We start from the raw sequence: 22,007 nt of genomic DNA on the forward strand, positions 1-22,007 counted from the left end.
CGGGGGCAATGAATGAGCGGGCGCTGTGCGCGGCCACGCCCCCGCCGAGGAGCGACGGCGCCCCCAGCCAATCACGGGGCGCCGGCCGCGGGCCCTCCGCCAATGGGAGCTCCGCGGGGGCGGGGCCTGCGGAGGCGCCGCGCGTCTCCACGCCAACGGTCCGGCATCCCCGCGGGGCGCCGCGGGCGCGGCCATGCGGGGCGCGGGGGGGGCGCCGTGCCCCCGGCGCTGTCCCCGGCGCCGCGCGGAGGGAGAGCGGGGCGGCGGCGGCGAGACGGAGGCGAGCGGGGTCTCAGTGCCGCGGGGACGGAGGGATCGGCGCGTTTGGTGACGCGGGGTTCGGCGGGGCCGCCCCCCGACTCCTCCCCCCGGCGGCGAGGATGGTACGTTCCCACTTGGCAGCGGCGGGGGCTGCAGCGCCCAGCGCGGTCCGCAGGGGGGCGCTACCCGCACCCACGGGCCCCCCCGGACCCGCGGAGATCCCACGGGATCGGGGGCGGGATCCCCGGGATCAGCCCGGGAAGATGAGTGCGGGATCCCCGGGATCAGCCCGGGACGATGAGTGCGGGGATCCCCGGGATCAGCCCGGGAAGATGAGTGCGGGGATCCCCGGGATCAGCCCGGGAAGATGAGTGCGGGGATCCCCGGGATCAGCCCGGGAAGATGAGTGCGGGATCCCCGGGAGCACTCCGGGAAGATGAGTGCGGGATCCCCGGAATCACCCCGGGAAGATGAGTGCGGGATCCCCGGGATCATCCCCCCGCTGGATGCGACCCCCCGACTCGCACTCACTGGGTTCAGGAGCCCCGTGGGGGCTGGATCCCCAGGATCCCCCTGGCTGGATGCAAGGGGCCCCGGGGGCCACGGCTCTGTGCCCCGCCCGGCCGCCTCTGCTCAGCCGGGCTGAGGCCGCCCACAACTCACTGCACTGATGTGCGGGCTGGTTCTTCCCTCTGCTGCTCAGGGGTGAGAAACAGTGGGACTTTTTCCCTCCTGTCCCATTCCACAGGCTGTGTCCCCTCCTTGCTGCGGCTCGGGCTAGGGGCAAAAAGACGGGAGAGATCTGTTACTAAAGGAAAAAATAACACTCACGGCTGGGAAAACTAGAGGGCACCAGCGCCCTGGGCTGCGATTCCCAGAAACCAAATCCCGGTTTCCAGGGCGGGGCCATCCTTGTCCGGTTTGTTTAATCAGAAACATTCCCAGAATTGCCGGCAGGATGTTACGGGCCAGCGTGTCCTGCGGATTCCGATGCATTAACACAGCTCGAGCACTCTCACACCGTGAAGCCCGGGAGGGGGATTCCTTTAAGGGGATGCAGCCCTCGGGAAGCGGAGCTTTCCAGGGATCCCAAATGGCATCTCCAAGAAGTGGTACCTCCCGGCCTCACCCTGTATTTGTGGGACCCAGGAGAAACTTCCTCCAAAAAAATTCCAGGAGCAGCAACCTGCATCCCGTCGGCACCGAGAATCCAAGCCCTGGCAGTGGGGGGTGGGAGTGCCAACAGGGGTCCCGGTGCCACGTGGAGAGGACTCTGCCTTAGGGCCTGTTGTCCCAAACGCACCCCGAAATGCTCACAGTTGTCCCCAGGTGGCTGCCTGGGAGGGGGCAAGGAAAGGGACAAGATAGGGACAGGGAAAGAGGGAGGGAAGAGAAGGGGGTACAGATAGCAGGGGAAAGAAAAAGGGGGTAAAAAGGGGGCAATGAAGGGGGGCAGAGAAAGGGAGAGGGAAAGAAGTGAGGAAAAAAAGAAAGGGCAAAGAGGGGCAACGCAGGGGAAGAGGGAAGAAAGGCACAAGTAAGGGAGGAAAAAAGACGGGAAAGAATGGGGTAAAGGATAAAGGGGGGATAGGGGGCAAAAAAGGGGACAAGAAAAGGGACAGGGAAACCAGGGGGTAAAGAAAGAAAAGGGAAAGAAAACGGTGAAGCAAAAAGGGGGCAAAGAACAGCTAAAGATGGAGACAAGGAAAGAAGCGGGCAGTGAGGGGGCAAAGAAAGAAGCGGGGAAAGGGGTAAGGAGAGGGATAGAGCAGGGAAGGAGGACAGCGGGGAGAGGAAACGTGTGCCAATGTCTTCACGAACAATTCCGTGGGTGGGGGCACGGGTGTCTTTGCAATGGGTCCCAGCGTCTGTGCTGCCTTCGGGCAGCCGGTTCGTCCCCGGGCGCGGACGGCGTGGCTGCTCAGGGAGACAGGGCTCTGCACAGGCGTGAACTCCTGACCTTGGCATGTGGGGCAGGCGGTTCGGGAAGGCTGCACCTTCCTGCTACCGCAGCCAACGGGGAAAGGAAGAGAGCAACGTGCGGCAGGGAGTTTGGGATTAAAGGAGGCTGCGTCCCCCAAAACCGAGAGAGAACCCCGCGAGCCTGTGCCCCGGTGCACTCTCTCCTTTTATTCGAATAAAGTTGGAGGAGTCCTCTGTCTCCTTTTTGGACATAAACCTCTGGCGCCGGTGGATTTTCCTGACAGCGGGTCCGGGGTTCTCCCCACGGCGGAGGAGGAGCCTCCTTCCCCCTCACAGCGGGGTCCGGAGGGGCCGCCTCTTCCCGCTCCGTCCTGAATCTCGGGGAAACGAAACCACCGCCAGTGCACCCGCCCCGCCGTGCCTCCACCTCCCGGACAACTACGTGTCCCCCAGGTGCCACCTCTGGTGTCCCCCAGCCGGAGGCATGCAGCAGTCGCTGCCGCCGTACGAGGTGCTGCCGGCGGACGTGAGCATGGAGGAGCTGCCCCGGAGCACGATGGTGATGGTGGAGGAGACGCAGCCGCCGCCCCGGGACCACCTGGTGTGGTCCCTCTTCACCACCCTGTACGGCAACTTCTGCTGCCTCGGCCTCCTGGCGTTCGTCTTCTCCGTCAAGGTGGGGAGCTCGGGGGGGCACCGGGAGGGCACCGGGGGTGGGGACGGCCCCGGGGACCCCACGGAGTCCCCGAGCTCAGGGACGCCCATAGAGCCCACTGAGCCCCCAGCCCGGGATGCCCCGTGGACCCCACTGAGCCCCCGTGGACCCCACTGAGCCCCCGTGGACGCCACTGAGCCCCCGGCCCCAGGGAGACCCATGGACCCCAGGGAGCCTCAGTTCAGGGGTGTCCCATGGACCCCACAGACTCCAGACCAGACGGTGCCCCATGGACCCCACAGAGTTCCCTCTTCATGGACCAATGACTCCACAGAGTCCTGGCTGGAAGCTCTGGAGACGGCAGGGATTTGGGGGGGGGGAGGGGGGGGGAGGGCAGTGGGCACCTCAGGGTATCCCCGGCGTTTTGGGGGGATTCAGCCCTCTCTGGCACCTCCAGCACCTCTCCCACCCTCCCGCAGCCCTGAGACCCCGGGGTGCCCCCGCCCAGCCCCACTGACTCTGCCTCTGCCTCCCCCAGTCCAGGGACCGCAAAGTGCTGGGTGACTACAGCGCGGCACTGAGCTACGGCTCCACGGCCAAGTGCCTGAACATCACGGCCCTGGTGATCAACATCCTCATCGTCGTCACTGTTGTCACCGTCGTGGCCCTGATCGTCTCCGGCGCCATCGGAGGGATGCATCGCTACCCGTACGGCCCCACTTAGTCCCCTCCTTGCCGCGAGAGCTGTGCATTCCCCCTCCCCTCCGAGTTCCCCTCAGCCCTCGGAGCCGGGGAGTGTCTTCCGGTCACCAAAACTGCAGAGTGACAATCCACGTGCTCCCCCGGAGCCCGCTGGCGTGCTGTCCCTATTCCCTCGCTGCTCGGAGCTTTTGTGGGGCCCTCGCTGGAGGTGTCTGGGGACGGACACCAGGGAGGAGCTGAGCACCCCCAACCCCGCTGTTGCCTGTTTGCTGCTTTGCTCTGGGTCTGGAGCCCCAGCTGCCTCAAAATAATCCCGAGGAGAAGCACCTGGTTCAGAGAAACCTCGTTGAAATAAAGGTCTCTTTCACTTTTGCCCCATCTTGGTTTCGTATCGTAGGGAAGCGGTTTTGTGTTCCTCCGCAGCTTGGCCGGATGACAAACAATATCAGCCCGTGGGATGTGCCTGAGGGAGGGGGAAACTGTCCCTCATCACAGAGACAAAGCTCGGGGGACACACCAGGCTCCACGATCCTGGATACTGCATCCGTACGGGGTGTGAAGGGTCACGCCGAGGATGCGGGTGGAACCTGATCCTTGCCGGGGTGTCACCGGGAGCACCCCCATCCTCACCGGCCCTCAGGAGGGGCTGAGGGCAAGCTGGCTTTGGTGGGGCAGGATGTGCAAAGGGCTTGAGCAGGATGTGAGCTGGAATGGGATTGTGTGGGGCAGCGGGGCTGGAGAGGCTCCCAGAGGGAAGGGGCCGGCGGGTGCTGCGGGTCCATCCCAAATCCCCTCACTGGGGCTGGATTCCATGGCTCTCCCCTGCAGCCAGGCGATTTGGGATCCTGCTATGGCTCACAGCCCCCATCCTGCTTGCCTGGAGCCCGGTTTTCTTGGGAACAACTGCCCATCTGCCTGCAACGGGAAGCAGGGAATGAATTCCGTGTCTTGCTTCGCTGGCATGCGCCTTTGCTTTCGCTATTAAACTCATTCCAGCCCACCAGTTTCCTCCCATTTATGCTCCCAATTCCTTCCTCATACCACAGGGGAGGGAATTATAGCCGGAGGAAGCCACACCAAGCACCAGCCGTCCCTGTCACCCGGCTGGAAGGGCTGGCAGGGCAGCGATCCTTGCGCCTCCGGGCTGCCGCACGTGCCACCCCCTGCCCAGCTCCGGCGGAGCCTGGAGTGACCTCGGCAGGGACTTCGTGGAAAATCCTGGCCGCAGCCCATCTGGCAGAGCCTCAGCTATGCATCTGGCCTGGCTTCCCCCTTCCCCTTCGCACTCCTCACCCTCGGCAGACCCCGGTCCTCGAGGCTGGGGCCCCGCAGGGATGGGAACAAAACCCTGTTTTTCCCTCGCCCCGCGAATATCGGGCTCCTGCCAGGACACCGCACTCGTAAGATGTCTGAAATCCCACTCACAAACACAGCCGATATTTGTTGCAGGATCCCTGGCACTGAGCCTCTGGTGAATCATTTTTTGCTCGCTTTTTCCTGGAAGACACGGGCTCCTCGCTGCAAGCAGGATCTGCTGCCTGCCCGGCCCCAGGCTCGGCCTGCCCAAACCCCAGCACATCCAATGGGAACTCAGGACAGCAAAGGCCACCGCCCCAAGATCCCCTCTTCCTCCTTCTCCCTGTGTTATCAACAGCTTCCAGCACAAATCCAAAGGGCAGCCCCACACAAGCCAACATGGAAAAAAATCGACCCTTTCCCAGCCCAAAGCCTCCCTCCCTCCCGCCTGTGGCCACTCCGGGCTGCCATGGAGAGCTCCCCCCAGCCCATCTGTCACCGAAACCCGGGAAGAGAATAAAACTCCTCCAGCATGATGTTTGTAGAGGCAGAGAATCAGGCATGACTTTGTTCTGGCCAGGACGTGCCATGGAGAACATCCCATCCACACATAGCTCCTTACCTGACGTTTCCCATATCTATACAGACAAAACCCCAAAGAAATCCTCGTTCACCGGTCTTAAAATTGCACAGTTCTTAGTACTCGATCTCCTGTTGGTTCTTGATCCCTTCGCCTCCGGTGATAATTTGGTCCTCATTGTTCGCATCTCTCACCGATCAATTTCCCAGCCCACGTGTCCCCGACCACGCCAGGGGACTGATGCTGGTTAATGTTCGCTACTGGCCGCTTCTCTCCTCTGTATCTTCTGGCTGCTCCCGATCTGTGCATGTTCAGATCATCGGGCCTCTCCCGGCGGACAGAGAAACTTCTCTTTTCCAAGAGAAACTTGAACTCCCCTCCCCCCGGACGAAGGCGAACAAACCCCTGACTAAAGTTACATAAAAAAGATTAGAAGTCGTATCATTTCCAACATCCCCAATTCTCCTCAAGTCCCCTCAGAGCCTCCCAAGTCCCCCGAAGCCCCTCCGGGTCCCCAGAGCTGCCCTGCACCCCCGGGCTGCGCGGGATGGGGGTCCCGAGGGCCGTGCCCCCCTCCCCCTGCGGGGCGGTGCGGGGCCGGTCCCCCGCCCTGAGCGCGCTCCGTTCCCGTTCCAGGCGTTCATTCCCGGTCACGGAGCCTAGGCAGGCGGACGTGTCCGTCCCACTGCGGTCCTCCGGGCGGGGGCGGCCCCCCCCGGCCCCCGGTCCGACCCGCAGCCCCGGGACTACGTGCTCTGGTCGGTGTTCAATGTGCTGCTGCGGTGCGCGGGAGGTGGGCTGGGCTGCCTCGGCTTCCCCGCGCTCGTCTGCTGCGTCGTGGTGAGGGGCGAACCGGGGACCCCCACCAGGCACCCCGGATCCAGTCCCGATCGGCCCCGGCACCCCCACGCAGACCGACCCCCCAGCCAGCTCCTCCCAGGACCCCCCCGACTGAGCCCGGCACGGGACCCCCGGCGTTTCCCGACTCCCTCCTCAGCTCGGGACCCCCCAACCCAACCCGACCCGGGACCCCTCGACCCAGCCCGACTCGGACCTTTCCCTCACCTCGGCACCTCTCAGTCCCGTCCCCACACCCCCAGCTCTCCCTGACACCACCCCGGTCCTCACCCCTGCCCTTGGTGACACGTCCCTGGGGTCCCAGCACAACCTTGAGGCCACCCCCGGCTGGGTTGGCCCCCCAGCCTGTCCCCCACACACTGAGCCCCCCGACTGCCCCCCAGGCCCGTGACTGCAAGTTGGTGGGGGACCTGGAGTGTGCCCGGCGTCACGGCGACCGCGCCAGGGTGGCGAACATCATCTGCTCCGTGGTGGTCGCCGTCGTCGTGGTGATCATCATCATCATCGTCGCCGCCATCGTCATCTCCACACACAGGACCACCCTGAGTGTGCTTCCTGGCCTGGCCCCACCCGCGGGGTGCTTCCCCCCTCCTCCTGCCCCCAAAACGGGGCGCGGGGGCGATGGGTGTGACCCCCCGTCCCCTCGCTGTCCATTCCGCGGGTGTCCCCGCACAGCCGCGGGAGGGGACGGGGCGTGGGGGGCAGCCCCCGCTCTTTGCTCTGCTCACGCCCTTCCTGGCACCTGTGACACACCTGTGGGTCACCGCTGCCCCCAGGAGAGTCCGTCCCGCCCACCCCCCTCGCTGCCACCTCTTTCACCGCGGGGCGCCGCAGAGGGTCCTCGGGCATCTTTGTGGCGTCCTCCTCCTCTCCCTCCCCTCTCTGCCTCCATCCTGCCGCGGGGCAGAGCGCTTCCAGCCCACATCCCACGGAAGTTCCTTCCCAACACCTTGGGCACGGCAGAAAAAGGAAATTAAGGCCCCTCCGTGTGTTTTGGCTGCCCACGCCCCCCACGCTGCAGCCCCGTCTCCCCCCCGCTGCTGCGGAGCCCCGTGGATGTGGCTCTTCCACCTTCCCACATCAGCTTCCCATTTCATCCCACCGGCAGCCCAAAGGTGCTGCCGAGGGGGGCTCTGGCCTGCCCAGCACACCTGGAGGGTGGGGCTGGAGGTACCTGTGCCGGCCAGCGCCGTGGTGGTCCTCGGAGTGACCCTCCCGCGGCGTCCGAGTCACGCTGGAGCCACCCGTGCTCCTCATCCCGGGAAGAAGGCTGGCTATAAAAAGCCCGTGGCCTCGCCATCCCAGCCATTCTCCCAGCCCGGCCCGTGGGACAACCGCACGCCTCAGGGCTGTAATTTCCCAGGTTTATATTTAGCGGAGCAGGGGTATAAAAGGGGCTCCGGCCGCGCTGCCCCGAGGCTGCCGGAGCCGCGGTGCCCCTCTCGGTGGCCATGGACACGTCGTATCCCCGGGAGGAGCGGCCGCCCCCCAAGCGGGGCTCGTCCCCCGCCGCCCCCGCGCCCCGCGACCACCTCGTCTGGGCCATCTTCAACACCCTCTACATGAACTTCTGCTGCCTGGGCTTCGTGGCGCTCGCCTTCGCCGTCAAGGTACCGGCACCGGCGGCACCCGAGCGCCCGGGGGGCTCCGGGAATCCCGCCCCACGCGGACGGCCGGGGAGGGATGCCCGCGGAGGCACAGAGCACTCGGGATAACTCCCGGGCGGGCAGATCCCCACGCTCTCCACAGGCAGGTGACACCTGCTGCTGGTGAATCCTCCCTGCTTTTCCTGCCACTGATTCCGGAGGTTGTGGGACAGCCCCGGATAACCACAGCCCCCTGCCCACCACCCGAGGAGCAGCTGCTTCATCCTAAAAAGGGCCGTGGGGGCCGTGACGCCTCCAGCCCCTCTGGCAGGAGCAGCTCCAGCTGCAGAAAGACGCAGACGAGCAGCGGCTGGAGCCAGAGAGGCTCTGGATGAAGCAGGAGGGAAAACACGAGTGGGGAAGGATGCGGGGCTGGAGGGGAGCAGGAGCAGCCTGGGACGGATGGACAGACGGACGGACGGATGGATGGGTGGATGGATGGATGAATTGTGGGTTGCAAGGGGGACAAAGCCCTGGAGCACGAAGGGGCTGAGGGAAGGGGGCTGAGGGAAGGGGCTGAGGGAAGGGGCTCTCTCCGGCTGTTGCAGGCTCGGGATCGGAAAGTGTCCGGGGACGTGGAAGCTGCTCGGCACTTCAGCTCCAAGGCGCGCTGCTACAACGCCCTGGCCACGGCGGGCAGCGTGGTGCTGCCGCTGCTGCTCGGTGCCCTCATTGTCACCGGTGTCATCCACCTCTCCAAGCTGGCCCAGGAGTCCGTCGGCTTCTTCACCTACCAGTTCAGTGGGAGCGACGACGAGGACCAGTGAGCCAGGGATGAAGGGCTGGCGGAACCTCCTCTGCCTCGCTGGCGGCCGCCCAAAAGGCCACCACCCCTCTCTGCCACCCCGCTGTGAGGGCAGAGTCATTTTTCTTTGTCCTGTGGGGGTTTTTTTCACCTCCCGTGACCTCACATGGAGCCCCAGCTTCCATGATCACTGTTTAGTCATTAAACGCTTCACTGAGCGCGAGTTTCTGGGTGTGGAAAGGGACAGGGGGGTGCCAAAGGGAAAACGTAAATAGGGATTTTGGGCTCTGATCGGGCTCCTGGCAGCCGGGTGACACCATCATTCCCACAGCCTTCAGGGCCACCTCTGGCCACAGGGAGCCCCAGGACCGAGGAGGGGAGGAAGCAGAGCCGCTCCCGGGCCTCGTGGGGACAGGATGAAGAAAATAGGCTGTCACCTCCCCACCCCAAAGGGGAGCTGAGACCTGCGAACTCATTACAGCAACGCAGACATCCCCAGCCAGTCCCAGCCAGGACGGGGGGGAGTTGGGATGCACCCCCACTGCTCCCTGCTCTCCCTGCCTGGGCTGGAGACGGCTCATTTTGGGACTAAAGGACCCCTTTTTTGAGGATAAACCCCCTTTACTGCCAACTAGCCCTGGCTCAGAGCTGGGCTTTATCCCAGCGCCATCCAAATCCCAATCCGGGCGCAGTGACGGGGCTGGGGACATCGTGGTCCCTTTCTCCTGCCAAGAGTTGCCTCTAATTAGGGGCCGGCGGCTCTAATGAGGCCGGAGCAGGCCCCAAGTAATTACACGGCAGCGGGAGAGTCGCTGCTCCAGCCCTAAGCAGTCCCAGATGCTTCGGGGCACGGAGCAGCCGCGGGGCTTTTTATAAACCGGGCCGAGATTCCTGGGGTCGGTTTGGCCAGGACAGACCCCGCGGGGCACGGAACGCCTTCGGCACTCCCTGCTTCCACCCGGGGCTGTCCTGCCCTCCCCGGGACAGGGATGCTGCGCAGCCCAGAGTGCGGGGCGGGGGGTGCCACGCCCGCCCTGTGCAGGCGCAGCAATTCTTGGGATTTCCGTGACACCAGCAACGCCCTGAGCAAACCCACAGCAGCTCCGGGCCCGGAAAAATGCTGCCCTTGCCACCATCTGGCAGGGTGGTTCTACAGATCACTGCCGTCCGGGCTTCCTGCAGCCCCTCAGACGCCAGGCGAGAAAGGATTTCACGCCAAAACCGCTTGAAAAGAGGGGAAATAACACAGATAAGGGTTTAAGAACACGTAAGGGATGTTGCACAACAAACAATGGGGAAGGAGCTGTGTGCTGCCAACACGGGGCTAAAAGGCTTTCGGCTGCACATCTTGGGGTAATACTCAGTGCCAAAACATCACTCATCTGGTGGAACAGCGCTGGCTGAGCCTCCACAGCCTTTGAGCCCACAGAGCAAAGTGGCGGGAAGGTGAGGAGTGGGGCAGGACACACTGGAGGGGCTGGAGTCAGGATCCTGGAGTCAGGAACGGGCTTCCTTACAAACACAAACACCTGAGAGCACAGACAGCTCCTGAGTGTTTAGAAAACACGTCTGAAATGGTCGTTTTCAGGCTGGGTTTCCTCTCCTGTGCCGAGTAAGAGATGTGTGGAGGGCAGTGGGGGGCTCTGACGCGGTGACCGCTCTGGCCATGGTGACAGCTCCGGCCACCGACCCCCGGGGCCACAGCGACAGGTGGCACACACAGTCCTGGGGGGCAAAGGCCTCCTGGCACAGCCTGGCACCCCCTCTCCACCCACTGTTACCTTTCCCCACCCCCAGCATCCCAGGTCTGCTGCTCCAAGGGGCAATGCCCGGATCAGCCAAGGTTTAGGGGGTCCTGCCGGGGGACCTCTGGATCCATCCGGGCGCTGTGGGGAAGGAGATGCTCTGCCCTGCAACACAAAACCCCTCATGTGAGATACGGGAATGGTTTCTTCCCAAATGATTTGATCCAGATCCGGGCGCCGCTGCCGTACCTTCCCTCAGGGGAAAGCGCTGTCCCGACTCCAGCACAGCTTCCAGGGCAGACGCCGGAGGGTCCCAGCAGGTCTCAGTCACTTCCATCCTGGTCTCCTCCCTGGTGATGGTCACCCCCAGTTTGTTGCCCAAGTAGGAGACGCCGGAGATGTTCAGCTTGGTGATATCGTCGGGAAAGGCGGGATCAAAGAGGAGGCCGGACCTCGTGATCCTGGAAAGGCAGGAGCACGGCGGGGTGGGAACAGCAGGAGCCACAGAGGAGCCCAGCTCGGGCTGGGGGAGCAGCCACCTCTCCAGGCATCACCACCCCAGAGGAGTCCGAAAGGGTCCTCGGTGCACCCGGGGATCCCCGGGCAAATCCCGAACACCCCGATGGAGCACCTGAAGAGGAGCTACTGGGGCTGTGATTCCACAGCCCACCCCAGGGCACTCCTGTCCCATCCCAGTTCCACGGCTGGGACCTGGGGTTTCCGTAAGCTTGGATTTTATATTAAAACAAACGCAGCTTGGTTCCCTGCTCCGGTTCAGAGCCTGGCTTCAGCAGCAGCCGTGCTGGCAAAACCTCGGGAACGCCCTGCTCCTCTGGGAGCAGGTGACCCTCAGACACCCACCCCAGCTGCCATTCCCACGGGATGGAGGGCTGGGAGCCCAGCACCGCTGGTCATGCTCCCTGCCCAGAAACAACGGAGCAAGATCCCGGCTCGCTCCCTCCATCCCTGACCCAAAGCCGAGCTGCCTGGGTGGGCGTTGGCTCTGGGTGAGGAAAAACAACGGCCCCTCTTGTCTCCGACCCAAATCCCAGCGCACCAGAGTGCTGAGAGGGCTTGAGGGACCGGAGAGGGCTCGAGGGAGGCTTGGGGAGCCCCAGCGCTGCGCAGGATCCGTGTCCCGCGGCGGGACAGGCGGCAGCGTGGCCGCACGACGTCGCCGCCGCCTCTGGAATTTGGCCGGAGCCCCAAAGCCGTGGCTTGAGCCGGTGCCACGAGGGGCCCGAGCCGGCACCCACCGGGCGCCTGGAGACCTCCCAGCTCAGCCAAAGCCGAGGTTTCCAGCTGGGAATACGGCAGCTCGCACCCAGCTCTGCCAAGGAACGGGGTGGGTTTCCCAGCAGCTCTGGCCACACACAGAGAGTAAAAACACATAGTTAGGGCTGGAAGTTTTCACCGGGAACCAAAAGGCTGGATCCAGCCTCAGTTAAACCAGGAACAGGCTGAAGAGACGGTGGCTCCAGGGTGGGAACCACCACAGCTCTGAAATTACATGAGCAGCTCCGTGTTTTCCCAGGATATTTTAAAGCTGAGGCGATGCTTGCTCAGCACCTCCCTGCAGGGAGGCTCCCAGAGCCACATGTGAGCAGGGAGCCCACAGCAAGGCTGCAGGAGGTGCTCCCTCACCACATCCAAAGGAGACGGGGTGATGTTGCTGCTGAGCCGCAGAGCAGGCTTAGGGAATGGCGTTTTGCTTCCCCAAAGTGACCTGGGACCACGAGCCTCCTACCTGTTCCCGCCTTCCCTCCAGCCAGACGGAGACATTTGAAGGGGCCAGCATTGCTCGGGAGTTAAAAGTGACACAGCAGGTCTCACCTGAACCCCGTGAAGCCGAAGAGGATGACCTGCAGGAATCCACCCATCCCCGTCAAGAAGTTCACAGCTCCCGACCCATCCGAGTTCTCCACCCAGACCTGCTCCAGCACGAGAAAGAGATGATGCAGGAGCTGGTTTGGGATGCTCCGGGCGGTTTTGTGGGTTTCAATCCCATCGTCACCCGCCCGGGAGCAGGAGGGCTCTGCAGCCCCGCTGCTCACCTTGAAGGGCTCTGTGATGTTGCTGAAGCACTTCTGCAGCTGGCTCCGGGCTCTCTGCAGCTCCTTCAGCTCCAGCCAGCCCACGGCAAACATGCTCTGCCGGAGAGGGAAAGGTGGCAGCGCAGCGGAGCAGCGCCGCCTCCGCCACCCCTCCGACCCGGGGCGAACACTTCCAGGGCACGTCCCAGCTCTGCAGCGTCCCCTGGATGGGGACACCCCCCCCCGGGGGTCAGTCCCAGGCTGGGCCCTGCCCTCTCCTCACCCAGGTCATGGCCGGCCCGGCCGGGTCGGTGACGGGCTCGTACATCTCCAGGTCGTTCCTCCGGACCTCGGCACTCATGGGATGCATCAGTGGGAAGCCCAGCAGGACCACGTCGGCCTGTTTCACTGGCTCACCTGGGGACAGGGCTGGTCAGACAGGGACAGTTCCCAAATTTCCTGAGTTTTTGAGCCCGCTGATGAGAAACAATCCAGTGAGGCAGGAAAACCACCCCCAGCCCAGCTCTGTGCGCTGCAGCAAGAGCAGGGACTCTTCTTTTACCATTCCCAAGTCTGAACCGGTCGGAATTCCGATCCTTCCAGGATTAAAAGTGTGATCCGTGGGCTGCTGCCACTGCCTCCCTGCTCACCTGGGCTGTAGCCATCGTACTCAGGGTGGTATTTCCTCTCCTCGTCAAAGGGCACTTTGATTTTCCTGGCACGGTCCTCCCACTCCTCTGGCACCGGGAGCAGCAGGTCCCGAGCCAGGGCAGCGGCAAAATTTAAGCTGGAAAGGAGGAGGAACAAGGTTTTATGTCAGGGATGGGTGACAGTGAGAGGAGGGAGGGGACAGAAGGAGCTGCAGAAAAAGCTGCTGTGGAAGAACGGGGGGCACGGATTGAGCCGGGCTAAGAGGTTCCATCACGGAGCCGGGAGCCCGTTCCCCTGGCTGCAGGTGTCTCCAGCTGGCTGACAGCATGGACACCTCACGGAATGCCGAGGGAGAAGCCCCGCTGCGAAGGGAGATCCCGCTCAGCCTCACTGGGCACTGAACAGGGCGGAGGAGCCGGGAGAGCCCCTGCTCTTCCTCCGACTGCAGAGGGGCGACAGGGAGAGGGCTGTGAGCAGAGGGAGGAAGGATGCCCTCGGGAGTGCCAGGTGGAAGAGCAGGGAGCCGGGCCGTGCTTCCAGGTGCTCCCGGGAGGCTTTCCAAGCGTTACCTGCGCCGGGCCACGGCGTTGGTGAAGGCAGAGTTATCGACCTGGCTGTGGTACTCGTCTGGGGGCATGACACCTGGGGGGACAGGAGGGGACACCTCGCACCTCAGCACACCCAGGGGCTGCCGTGGCTCTGGGCCCCTCCTCGGGGACACGGCTGAAGGAAGGGGACCATCCTGCTGGCAGGGTCCCACACAGTCCTGGTGGGATGCTCAGTGGAGAACATGCGTGGTGCTGGTGCTGAAGGAGGAACAAGCTGGGATGCAGCTCTGGCTGGTGGATGCAGGCACCTCATCCTGAAGGGGACCTCCAGGTCATGGAATCCCAGGGTGGCTTGGGTTGCCCTAAAGCTCATCCAGTTCCACACCCCTGCCATGGGCAGGGACAGCTTCCACTAGACCAGGTGGCTCCAAACCTCTGCTTTCCACCCCATTCCCACGGCAGAGGTACCTCTGATGTGGTAGAGCTGCTCCTCCTCACTCCACTCCATCCTGCTGCACCAGTACTGAGCCACGGCTTCCACCAGCTCCCAGCCCCCGTCCTCCCGGAACAGCTGCTGGTCCTGGGGAAAAACAGGGCCATGAGGGAGACTCCGCCAGGCCCAAAGTCAGCAGGAGGATGGAGAGGAGCTCTGAGGAGATGGAGGAAGCAAGAGGAGAGACTGGCCTGCTTTGAGCCAAAAAGATGCTGAGAAGCCCATGGGAGCAAGGACAGAGGAGGCAGGGCTGCAGGAGGGAGCCTGCGGAGCAGCGAGAGCAGAGCTCCTCAGCGAAGGGACAGCGACAGCGTCCAGGTGTCCGGCCACTGGCCATCGGGGGCGACCCTCCCTTTACCTGCGTGGTGCAGTAATACTGCTCGAAGGCCATCAGGACATCCCCGCTGACGTGGATTTCCTGGGCTCCGTAGATCTCCTCAGGACACACCTCCCGGCCAGTGGCCGCGCTCTCCCACGGGAACTTTGCACCCTGCCGGGCGAAGCATCCATGAGCACATCCCCTTGTGCTGCGCCCCGCGGGAACAGCCCGGCATCCCCTGGGGACGGGGCTGGGGACAGGGCAGGGGACAGGGGCTGGGGACGGCGCTGGGGACGGCGCTGGGGATGGCGCTGGGGACGGCGTTGGGGACAGGGGCTGGGGACAGCGTGGGGGACAGCGTTGGGGACAGGGGCTGGGGACAGGGCTGGGGACAGGGTTGGGGACAGGGGCTGGGGACGGGGCTGGGGACGGGGCTGGGGACAGGGGCTGGGGACTGGGCTGGGGACAGCACTGGGGACAGCGCTGGGGACAGCGCTGGGGACAGGGGCTGGGGACAGGGGCTGGGGACAGGGGCTGGGGACAGGGGCTGGGGACAGGGTTGGGGACAGGGGCTGGGGACAGCGCTGGGGACAGCGCTGGGGACAGGGGCTGGGGACAGGGGTTGGAGACAGGGGCTGGGGACAGGGTTGGGGACAGGGGCTGGGGACAGGGGCTGGGGACAGCGCTGGGGACAGCGCTGGGGACAGCGCTGGGGACAGGGGCTGGGGACGGGGCTGGGGACAGGGGTTGGGGACAGGGTTGGGGACAGGGGCTGGGGACAGCGCTGGGGACAGCGCTGGGGACAGGGTTGGGGACAGGGGCTGGGGACAGCGCTGGGGACAGCGCTGGGGACAGCCCCGCCCGGTGTCGCTGCCGCACCTCGTAGCCCTGTTCCTGCGCGTTGCGCCTGGCGCCCTCCAGCGTGCGCAGCCGGTACTGCAGGACGGCGCGGGCAGCCGCGGGATACAGCAGCAGGATGTTCGGGAACACCCACGTGTCCTGCCAGGCCACGAGGCGGGATTGGCTGCGGTGGGGACACCCAAGTGCTCCCGCCAGCTCCACCCTCCAAGGACACCCCCATCCCGACGGAAGGATGGAGTCTCCTCCATCCCTACTGAAGGATAGCCTGCTCCATCCCGACGGAGGAAGGATGGAGTCTCCTCCATCCCCCTCGCTGTGCCAAGCCCCCAGGCCAGCACGGCCCCCCTCACCTGATCCCAGAAGACGTGTCCCCAGTAGTCCTCGCCGCGGGTGCCGTTGGACAAGCCGCCGGGGCTGATGCCGTGGAACGGGACTCCGGGGCTGTCCTGGGGCGGGACGGCGCTCAGCAGGTAGTAGAGGCAGCCGTGGAGCGCCTGGCGCAGGGCCGGGGGCCCGTCCAGCTCCACGGAGCAGCCCCGGCGCAGCGCGGCCCAGGCGCGGATGTGGGAGCGGTGCAGGGACCCCGCGGCCACCAGGGCCAGCCCCGCGCTGTAGCTCCGCTTCGCCTCCTCCTCGCTCCCGGCCACGGCCGCCAGGAACTCCCAGCACCGCTCCCGCTCCTCCCCGCCCAGCGTCAGCGACTGTGGGATGGGGGTCCACAGCATGTGGACAGTGGGACGGGGGCCGCCCTCCACCTCGGGAACCAGCGTCTGCCCGTAGATGTAGCTGTGGGAGACGGGAAGCGGTGGGGGAAGGTGTTTCTTCCCAGTATTCCATCTAACCCTGCCCTCTGGCAGTGGGAAGCTGCCACAAATGGTCTCCAGTCCCAGGAATCCAGTTCTAAAAAACATCATCCCCTCCAAACCTCCCGTTTTCCCCAGCCTCACTTCCTTGGAATCACATCTAGCCCCTGGCCCCTTCTCTGCTCTCACACATCAGAGTGAGGGATAATTCTGAACTTGCAAGGAATAAAAATGTTTCTGTGCTTAATTTCAGGGGTTTTCAGGGGCTCAGGATTAAGCGAGTGTCCACACCCATCACCATTCCAGCCCCACACCCATCACCATTCCAGCCCCACACCCATCACCATTCCAGCCCCACACTGGCTCAGGGCCGGGACCCCCGGCCCCCACACTCACTGCGCTCCCTGGAAGCCTGGCCCTGGGGTCAGGTCCAGGTCCTGGCTCTGCGGCACGAACAGGCTCTGGAGCTGGACAGTGACGGGATGAGTGGAGCTGTCCAAGCGCCGGACGGTGATGCTGAAGGCCATCAGGTGGACCAGGGAGTGGTGGGCATAGAGCTGGTGGGTGGCCGTGTAGCCAGGGCACTGAATCGTGTGGCTGAAGGTCCCTGCAAGCACAGCCAGAGCCACCAGCCTTTGGAAACACGTGGATTCCCACCCCTGCCCTGTCTGCTGGTTCCTACTGGCCAAGGAACGGCTTTTCCCGGGTCCAGAGCCAGCTGTGGACTGGACAACACCGCTGACACCGAGCCTGGCCAAGCTGCTGAGGGATGGTCTGTGCCATCAAACATTTTGATTAAAGAGCATCTGCCGAGCCTGGCCCCAGCAGGGATAGAGCTACAGCCTGAAAATCGCTTATTCCCGCACAAAAGGGGAATTTCCCTCTTGTTCCAGGGGAGCAGCACCCCGAGGCGAACGGAGCATGAGAGGGAAGATGCGACTGAGCGGCAGAGGCAGCAAAAGCAGAGAGAAGGGAACCTGCGGCAGAGCCCGAGGGGAAGGGGGCGGCTCGCTGCTCACCTGTCCAGGTGTCGAGGGTGAAGCTCTGGGCCGGGCAGTGGGCGCCGGGCGCTGCCATGCGCAGCCCCAGGGGGCTGGGGACATCGGCGCGGTGCGTGTCCCCCGCGGCCCCGCTGTACACGCCGGCGGCGTGCAGGATGTCCCGGAACACGCGGGTGCCCAGGAAGGCGTTGGTCACCGTGGGCAGCAGCCGCGGGTCCCCGGGCAGGGCCGTGGCCGTGAACACGCCGGGGTCGCCCTCGCCGTGGGCCATCGCCGCCGGCCCCGCCTGCGGAGCGCAGCGACGGGGCGGGGGCTGAGGGCACAAAGCGCTGCCCGCTCCCCGTCACCCCCCGCCTGCCACCAGCCGTCTCCGTCCCCTCTGGTCACCTCCAGCGGTTTTCCCCCATCCCAGCTTCCCCCCAGCCCCGGGGTGGATCCCCTCCGCTCTTCCACGCCATCTCCAGCTGTCCCAAACCCCCGACAGCTCACGGGCTTCATCACTCCCCGGCCTCCCCCCTCTTGCTGTTCTGCTGCCGCGATGGGATCGCAGCGGTTTCTCCCAACACACAGAGCCACCTTCCCCCTCCGGCCTCCTCTTCCTCCCCGTGCTGTTCCGTGGCACTTCGAAAAGCTCCCGAGACTTCCCCCTCTCCCAGCTCACTGCACCTCTCTGTTCGCCCTCGCTCCTGCATCTCCAGCTCAGCTTCCTGGGGCAGGACCTTTCTATTCCACTGGTTTGTACACAAAAGCGTATTTACGCGCCACGTACAAACATCCGTGTAACTACAGACCAAAAACACGCACAGAGACGGACGCGCGTAAGCAGCCCCTGACAAAAGGGAGCTGCAGCTGCCTCCTGGCAATGCCGGGCACAGGGAAAACACAGGAATGATGAAATGGGGCTCTGAGAGACTCCGAGCGGAGCTGGGAATCCAGCCGGGGGGACGCAGGGGCAAGGAGGGCGCCCAGCCCCCAAACCCCTCCCTGAGAGCAGTCGGCTGCAGGCACAGCCCGGTTTCCTCACCGAGACTGAACTGCGAGGAAAGTCCTGCCTCCGGGAAAGTGAAAAATCCCGACCCAGCCCAAGCCCCAGGGCGCGGAAAGGAGGAGGTGGGTCTTGCCTTCGGTCCCGAGGCCGGGCTGAGCCTGTGCAGGCGGAGAGAGGCTGCTCCAGGGAAGGACGGAAGTTGCCCAACCGAGAAAGAAGGAAGGAAATCGCTTTTTTTCCCCCTCTCCTCAAAAAGAAAGTTGGAAAAACGATCCTGGACACGCAGGTGTTGGTCCAGCTGAGCTCAGTGCCCGCGGAGGGAGCCGGGGCAGGAGGAACTGAAAGAGCAAAACCAAGCCGGATGGCTCGGTGGTCCCAAAGCCGCCGGCAGAGAGCCGGGGTAGCAGCACACCCTGCTGACCTCCCGTGTCCCCAGCCACGCTCTGACCCTTCCCCTCGGCTGTTTCCAGGGAGGAAAAAAATTCCATGTGGACTCTGGCTTTGGCACGCTTGTCCAAGCCCGTTCAGCGGGTTCCAGCCTGCTGGCTCAGGGATCCGGGGGCGGAGCTGCGGCCAGGCAGCATCGGCCCCTCCGAGCGGCCAGCGGCCCCGGTGCCCACAGGGGTTATGCTACTGCCCGATCCAGCCCCTACAGGACCGGCATAACACATCTGTCCTCCGCTGTAAATCCACGGAAACCCCCCATGGAGCCCGGCTGGGTCAGTCCCCATGCCCCGGGGCTGCCCTGGGGACACCCTGACAAAGGGCAGAGCCCGGGCAGGTGCTGCCAGCTCTACTGCTTTGCTGTCCCAGGCTCTAATCTCAGCTGTGCCCCAGCTGGATTCACGTCCCCTTTGGTTTGTTCCTCACAACCAGCACAGTGATGCCAGCACAGGCTGAGTCCGTGGCAGGGGCAGGGATATCCGTCCCCTGGATGGGGATATGGCTGGGCATCCACAGGGATTCTGGAGCACTGGATCCCTGTCCAGCAGCCACCGGTACACGGGGACGAGCAGCTCCTTCCCCAGCTGATCCCAGTGGCATGCACCCCACCTCCTTCCCTTCACCAGAGGAATTTGGAAATAGTCTTTCCCAGAGTGTCCTTTCTCGCTGAATGGTGTTTTGAGCGCCACAAAGTTTGTAAAAGCCCGCTGAAGAGGAGGTCCAAGGAGAGAGGAGTTCTGCTCCAGAGGAAGAGTTTTGCTCCAAGGGAAAAGGTCCCTGCAAGAGGAGGTCTCTGCTCTCCAGCAGAGCATCTCAGTGTCCCCCTGTGCCGGCTGGGGACAGTTTTTGGTCTCAGAGTCATGGGCAGTGCTGAGGGGAAAAAAATCCGAAAACAATTAAGGGAAGAAAAATCAGGCCGAGAGCAATTTGGGAAAACCTTGCCGTGCCAGGCCGTTCCTCCCCGTGCCCCTGGAGCCGTGCCGAGGGTGGCAGGGGCGTGGTGGCAGCGGTGACAGTGACAAGCTGGGCAGCTGCAGAGCCAGGAGCAGCGGGATCGCCCTGACAGCGCCATGAGGGGTTTCCAGAGGGGCTCCCAGCTCCTGGCAGCTGCCCTCCGGATCTCCCGGGTCCCCCGGGCACAGCTCCGCTCCAGCCCCCCCGAGCACCCGCTCTCTGCTGGCGTGAGTATCCTGGGGGCTGAAAAAGTGGGAACAGCCCGGTTTTGGGGGGGGGGGGGGAAGGGGGCAAACCCTCTGTGGTGTCGGGGTCAAATTATTCTGGAAGGGGGTGGAAGCAAAAGGGGAGGGGGCGGAACAGGAGGAATGTGCCCTCGGGCTCCAGCCCACACCCCCGTGGTGTCCATGGACACCCCCGCGGTGTCCGTACCCTGCTCCCCACCTCTGGCTCCTGCTGCCGTTTGACTTTGTCCTTTCAGCCCCTTTCTTAACCTTTGGGGTTTGGGGGTCCCCTGCAGCCCAGGGCGAGGGGCAGCCGTGACAGACCAGGACAGACCCAGACCCTGTGCCCCTGTCCTGGGACAGTCACCCCAAAGGGGTGTCCCCACGGGCAAGGACAGGGCTGCTGTCACCGCAGAGCCCAAAGTCACTCCCCCTGTGGGGACAGTCCCCCCCACCAAAGGAGACCCTCCTGGGCTGGGTGAAACAAGCTGGGAAAAAGGAGCTTTCTACCAAAATCCTGCCTGGTTCCCCCTCCACCCCCTTTTTTGGGGGGTTTCCCTCTGCTGCCTTTCCAAGGTCTGCAACAGAGGAGCTGCAGGAGCCTGGAGAGGCTTTTTCCAGGCAAATAAATCAAAGAAAGGTGCCAGTGCAGGGGGTTAATGCTGTCCTGGTTGCACCAGGGATATGAGGCTGCAATTCCCATCCCAAAGTCATCTGAAAGTCAGGGACACCGCAGGCCCCGGCCACAGCTTCAAGGTCATGCACTGCTCCCGTGTCCCAGAGAAACAACGAACCTGGAGAGCACCAGCTCGACCCACCGCCAGTGGGAACAGCTCTGCTCCCCAGACCTGCCTCCAGAGCCCCGGGGCGGCCCCACAGGAGGGGGAAGAGCGCAGGGGAGCGAGCTGGGGGTGCGGTGTTGGACGGCACCAGCCATGCCCCTGATTCCCGCTCCTCGTCCCCCACAGGAACAAGCCATCGCCCTCACCGTGATGTTCACCTCCTTCCTGCTGCCCACAGCCTGGGTCCTGGCCAACATCCACCACTACAGGAGCCGGCCGGAGTGAGGAGCGGCAGGAGCAGCCCGCTCCCTGCCGAGGGAATCCCGGGGGAAGAGGCCTGGGGACAGAGCCTCGCCGGGATGGAGCCCCCCGAGCCTGCTCATTAAAACCCACGTTTGCGTTCAGCAGTGGCTCGCTGGGTTTGCTCCGCCCACGGGGGTGCCCGTAGGGAATGATCCGGATTCCTGCCCGCAGCTTTCCCTCGAGGGCTGGCAGCAGGCTCCTTCCCACTGGAGCCTCTCCCAGCTGCAGCGCTGCGTGCACCCCTCCCAGCGCAAGCCAGGAAGCCAATCCAAGGTAAATTCCTGACAGGAAAACACGCCAAGGCTGGAATTGACATTAAAAGGGTGCCACAGGCTGGGGGCTGCACACCTGCCCGCTCCCGTCCCTGCAGGAAGGGCCTCTCCACCCGCCACATCCCAAGGTACCTGTGCCAGGGAAGCACAGGGAAGCAGCCAGCACGTGGAAGATTCGGGTAGCGAGGGGTACTTCCAGGTAGCTTGGAAAAACCTCTGGAGCTGTCACGGTTCTGCAGATCTGAGCCTCATTCCCAGGAGCTGCTCAGAGCTCCACAGCCGGGAGAGCTGTCGGAATGCTCCTGGGAGAAGCTGCCACTGCTTCCCACAGCGACATTCCAGGTTTTGGATGCCGATCTCAAGCGGCAGCAGCCCCATGACTCTGACTCCAGTGGAGTTTCCTTTACTCCCTAAGGAGCAGTGACAGCCCTGGGAGTGAGGGCCAGATCTGACACAGCACTGGGAAGGAGACCGTGCTCCTTAAAGCCTTCTCCTGTCCCCAGCTATGAAATAAAGGGACTCTTTTCCCAATCAGAACACTTATCCCTTCCACACACTCTCCTGAAGTCAAAGTGGCACCAGGAACAAGCCTTGGAAGACAGGGTGCAGCAGGAACTGGGGAATTCAAACCCAGTGTCAGGGCAGGGAGGAGGCAGGCCCTGGGCACTGAACAACCCCCATCCAGGAGGGAATTTCAGCCAGAAGGGCCTGGAGAGCAGCAGCAGGAGGTTGAGCAAGTACAGACTCCAACAATTCCATTTTGTCCTGTGTCCCAAAGCTTGTCTGCCTTGCGTGAGGCACCTCTGTGCCTGCACCAGTCTGGCACCAGCCACATGCTCCCTTCTTTCTCTTGCTGGGTTTATGCCCTCAGGCAAGGCAGGAAAAGCAGGAAAAGTACCAAAATTCCATCAGTGCTGTTT

General features: G+C 63.9%; 3 protein-coding genes and 1 long non-coding RNA gene across 7 annotated transcripts; 3 read left to right on the forward strand and 1 right to left on the reverse strand.

Moving 5' to 3' along the window:
* Positions 1-8: 8 nt before the first annotated feature.
* On the forward strand, positions 9-3,919 carry LOC116445999. Its single transcript, XM_032113197.1, has 3 exons — positions 9-562; positions 2,326-2,860; positions 3,378-3,919. Exons 1-3 carry the CDS (start codon positions 9-11, stop codon positions 3,561-3,563), a joined length of 1,275 nt encoding a protein of 424 aa, XP_031969088.1. The 3' UTR covers positions 3,564-3,919.
* A 3,560-nt stretch (positions 3,920-7,479) lies between these two features.
* LOC116445426 (interferon-induced transmembrane protein 5-like) lies at positions 7,480-8,878 on the forward strand. Its single transcript, XM_032112027.1, has 2 exons — positions 7,480-7,885; positions 8,470-8,878. Exons 1-2 carry the CDS (start codon positions 7,727-7,729, stop codon positions 8,686-8,688), a joined length of 378 nt encoding a protein of 125 aa, XP_031967918.1. The 5' UTR covers positions 7,480-7,726; the 3' UTR covers positions 8,689-8,878.
* A 1,029-nt stretch (positions 8,879-9,907) lies between these two features.
* On the reverse strand, positions 9,908-18,719 carry PGGHG (protein-glucosylgalactosylhydroxylysine glucosidase). Of its 4 annotated transcripts, none has more exons than XM_032111824.1 (14): positions 18,145-18,719; positions 17,139-17,406; positions 16,516-16,726; positions 15,667-16,102; positions 15,335-15,454; positions 14,495-14,626; positions 14,112-14,223; positions 13,665-13,737; positions 13,095-13,231; positions 12,728-12,873; positions 12,466-12,561; positions 12,245-12,342; positions 10,661-10,872; positions 9,908-10,576 (listed from the first exon to the last, which is right to left on the reverse strand). In XM_032111824.1, exons 2-14 carry the CDS (start codon positions 17,389-17,391, stop codon positions 10,512-10,514), a joined length of 2,091 nt encoding a protein of 696 aa, XP_031967715.1. In that variant the 5' UTR covers positions 17,392-17,406; positions 18,145-18,719; the 3' UTR covers positions 9,908-10,511. The 4 variants fall into 4 exon arrangements, with proteins under 4 accessions (XP_031967715.1, XP_031967717.1, XP_031967719.1 ...); XM_032111826.1 differs by having other exon boundaries at positions 18,242-18,718; XM_032111828.1 differs by having other exon boundaries at positions 12,245-12,273; positions 18,145-18,679.
* An 846-nt stretch (positions 18,720-19,565) lies between these two features.
* LOC116445429 lies at positions 19,566-20,916 on the forward strand. The gene is made up of 2 exons (XR_004240773.1): positions 19,566-19,733; positions 20,699-20,916. It is a non-coding gene; the product is annotated as an uncharacterized LOC116445429 (long non-coding RNA).
* The last annotated feature ends 1,091 nt before the right edge of the window (positions 20,917-22,007 follow it).

This window comes from Corvus moneduloides, chromosome 6 (genome assembly GCF_009650955.1).
Source record: "Corvus moneduloides isolate bCorMon1 chromosome 6, bCorMon1.pri, whole genome shotgun sequence".
In the NCBI taxonomy this organism is placed as follows: Eukaryota; Metazoa; Chordata; class Aves; order Passeriformes; family Corvidae; genus Corvus; species Corvus moneduloides.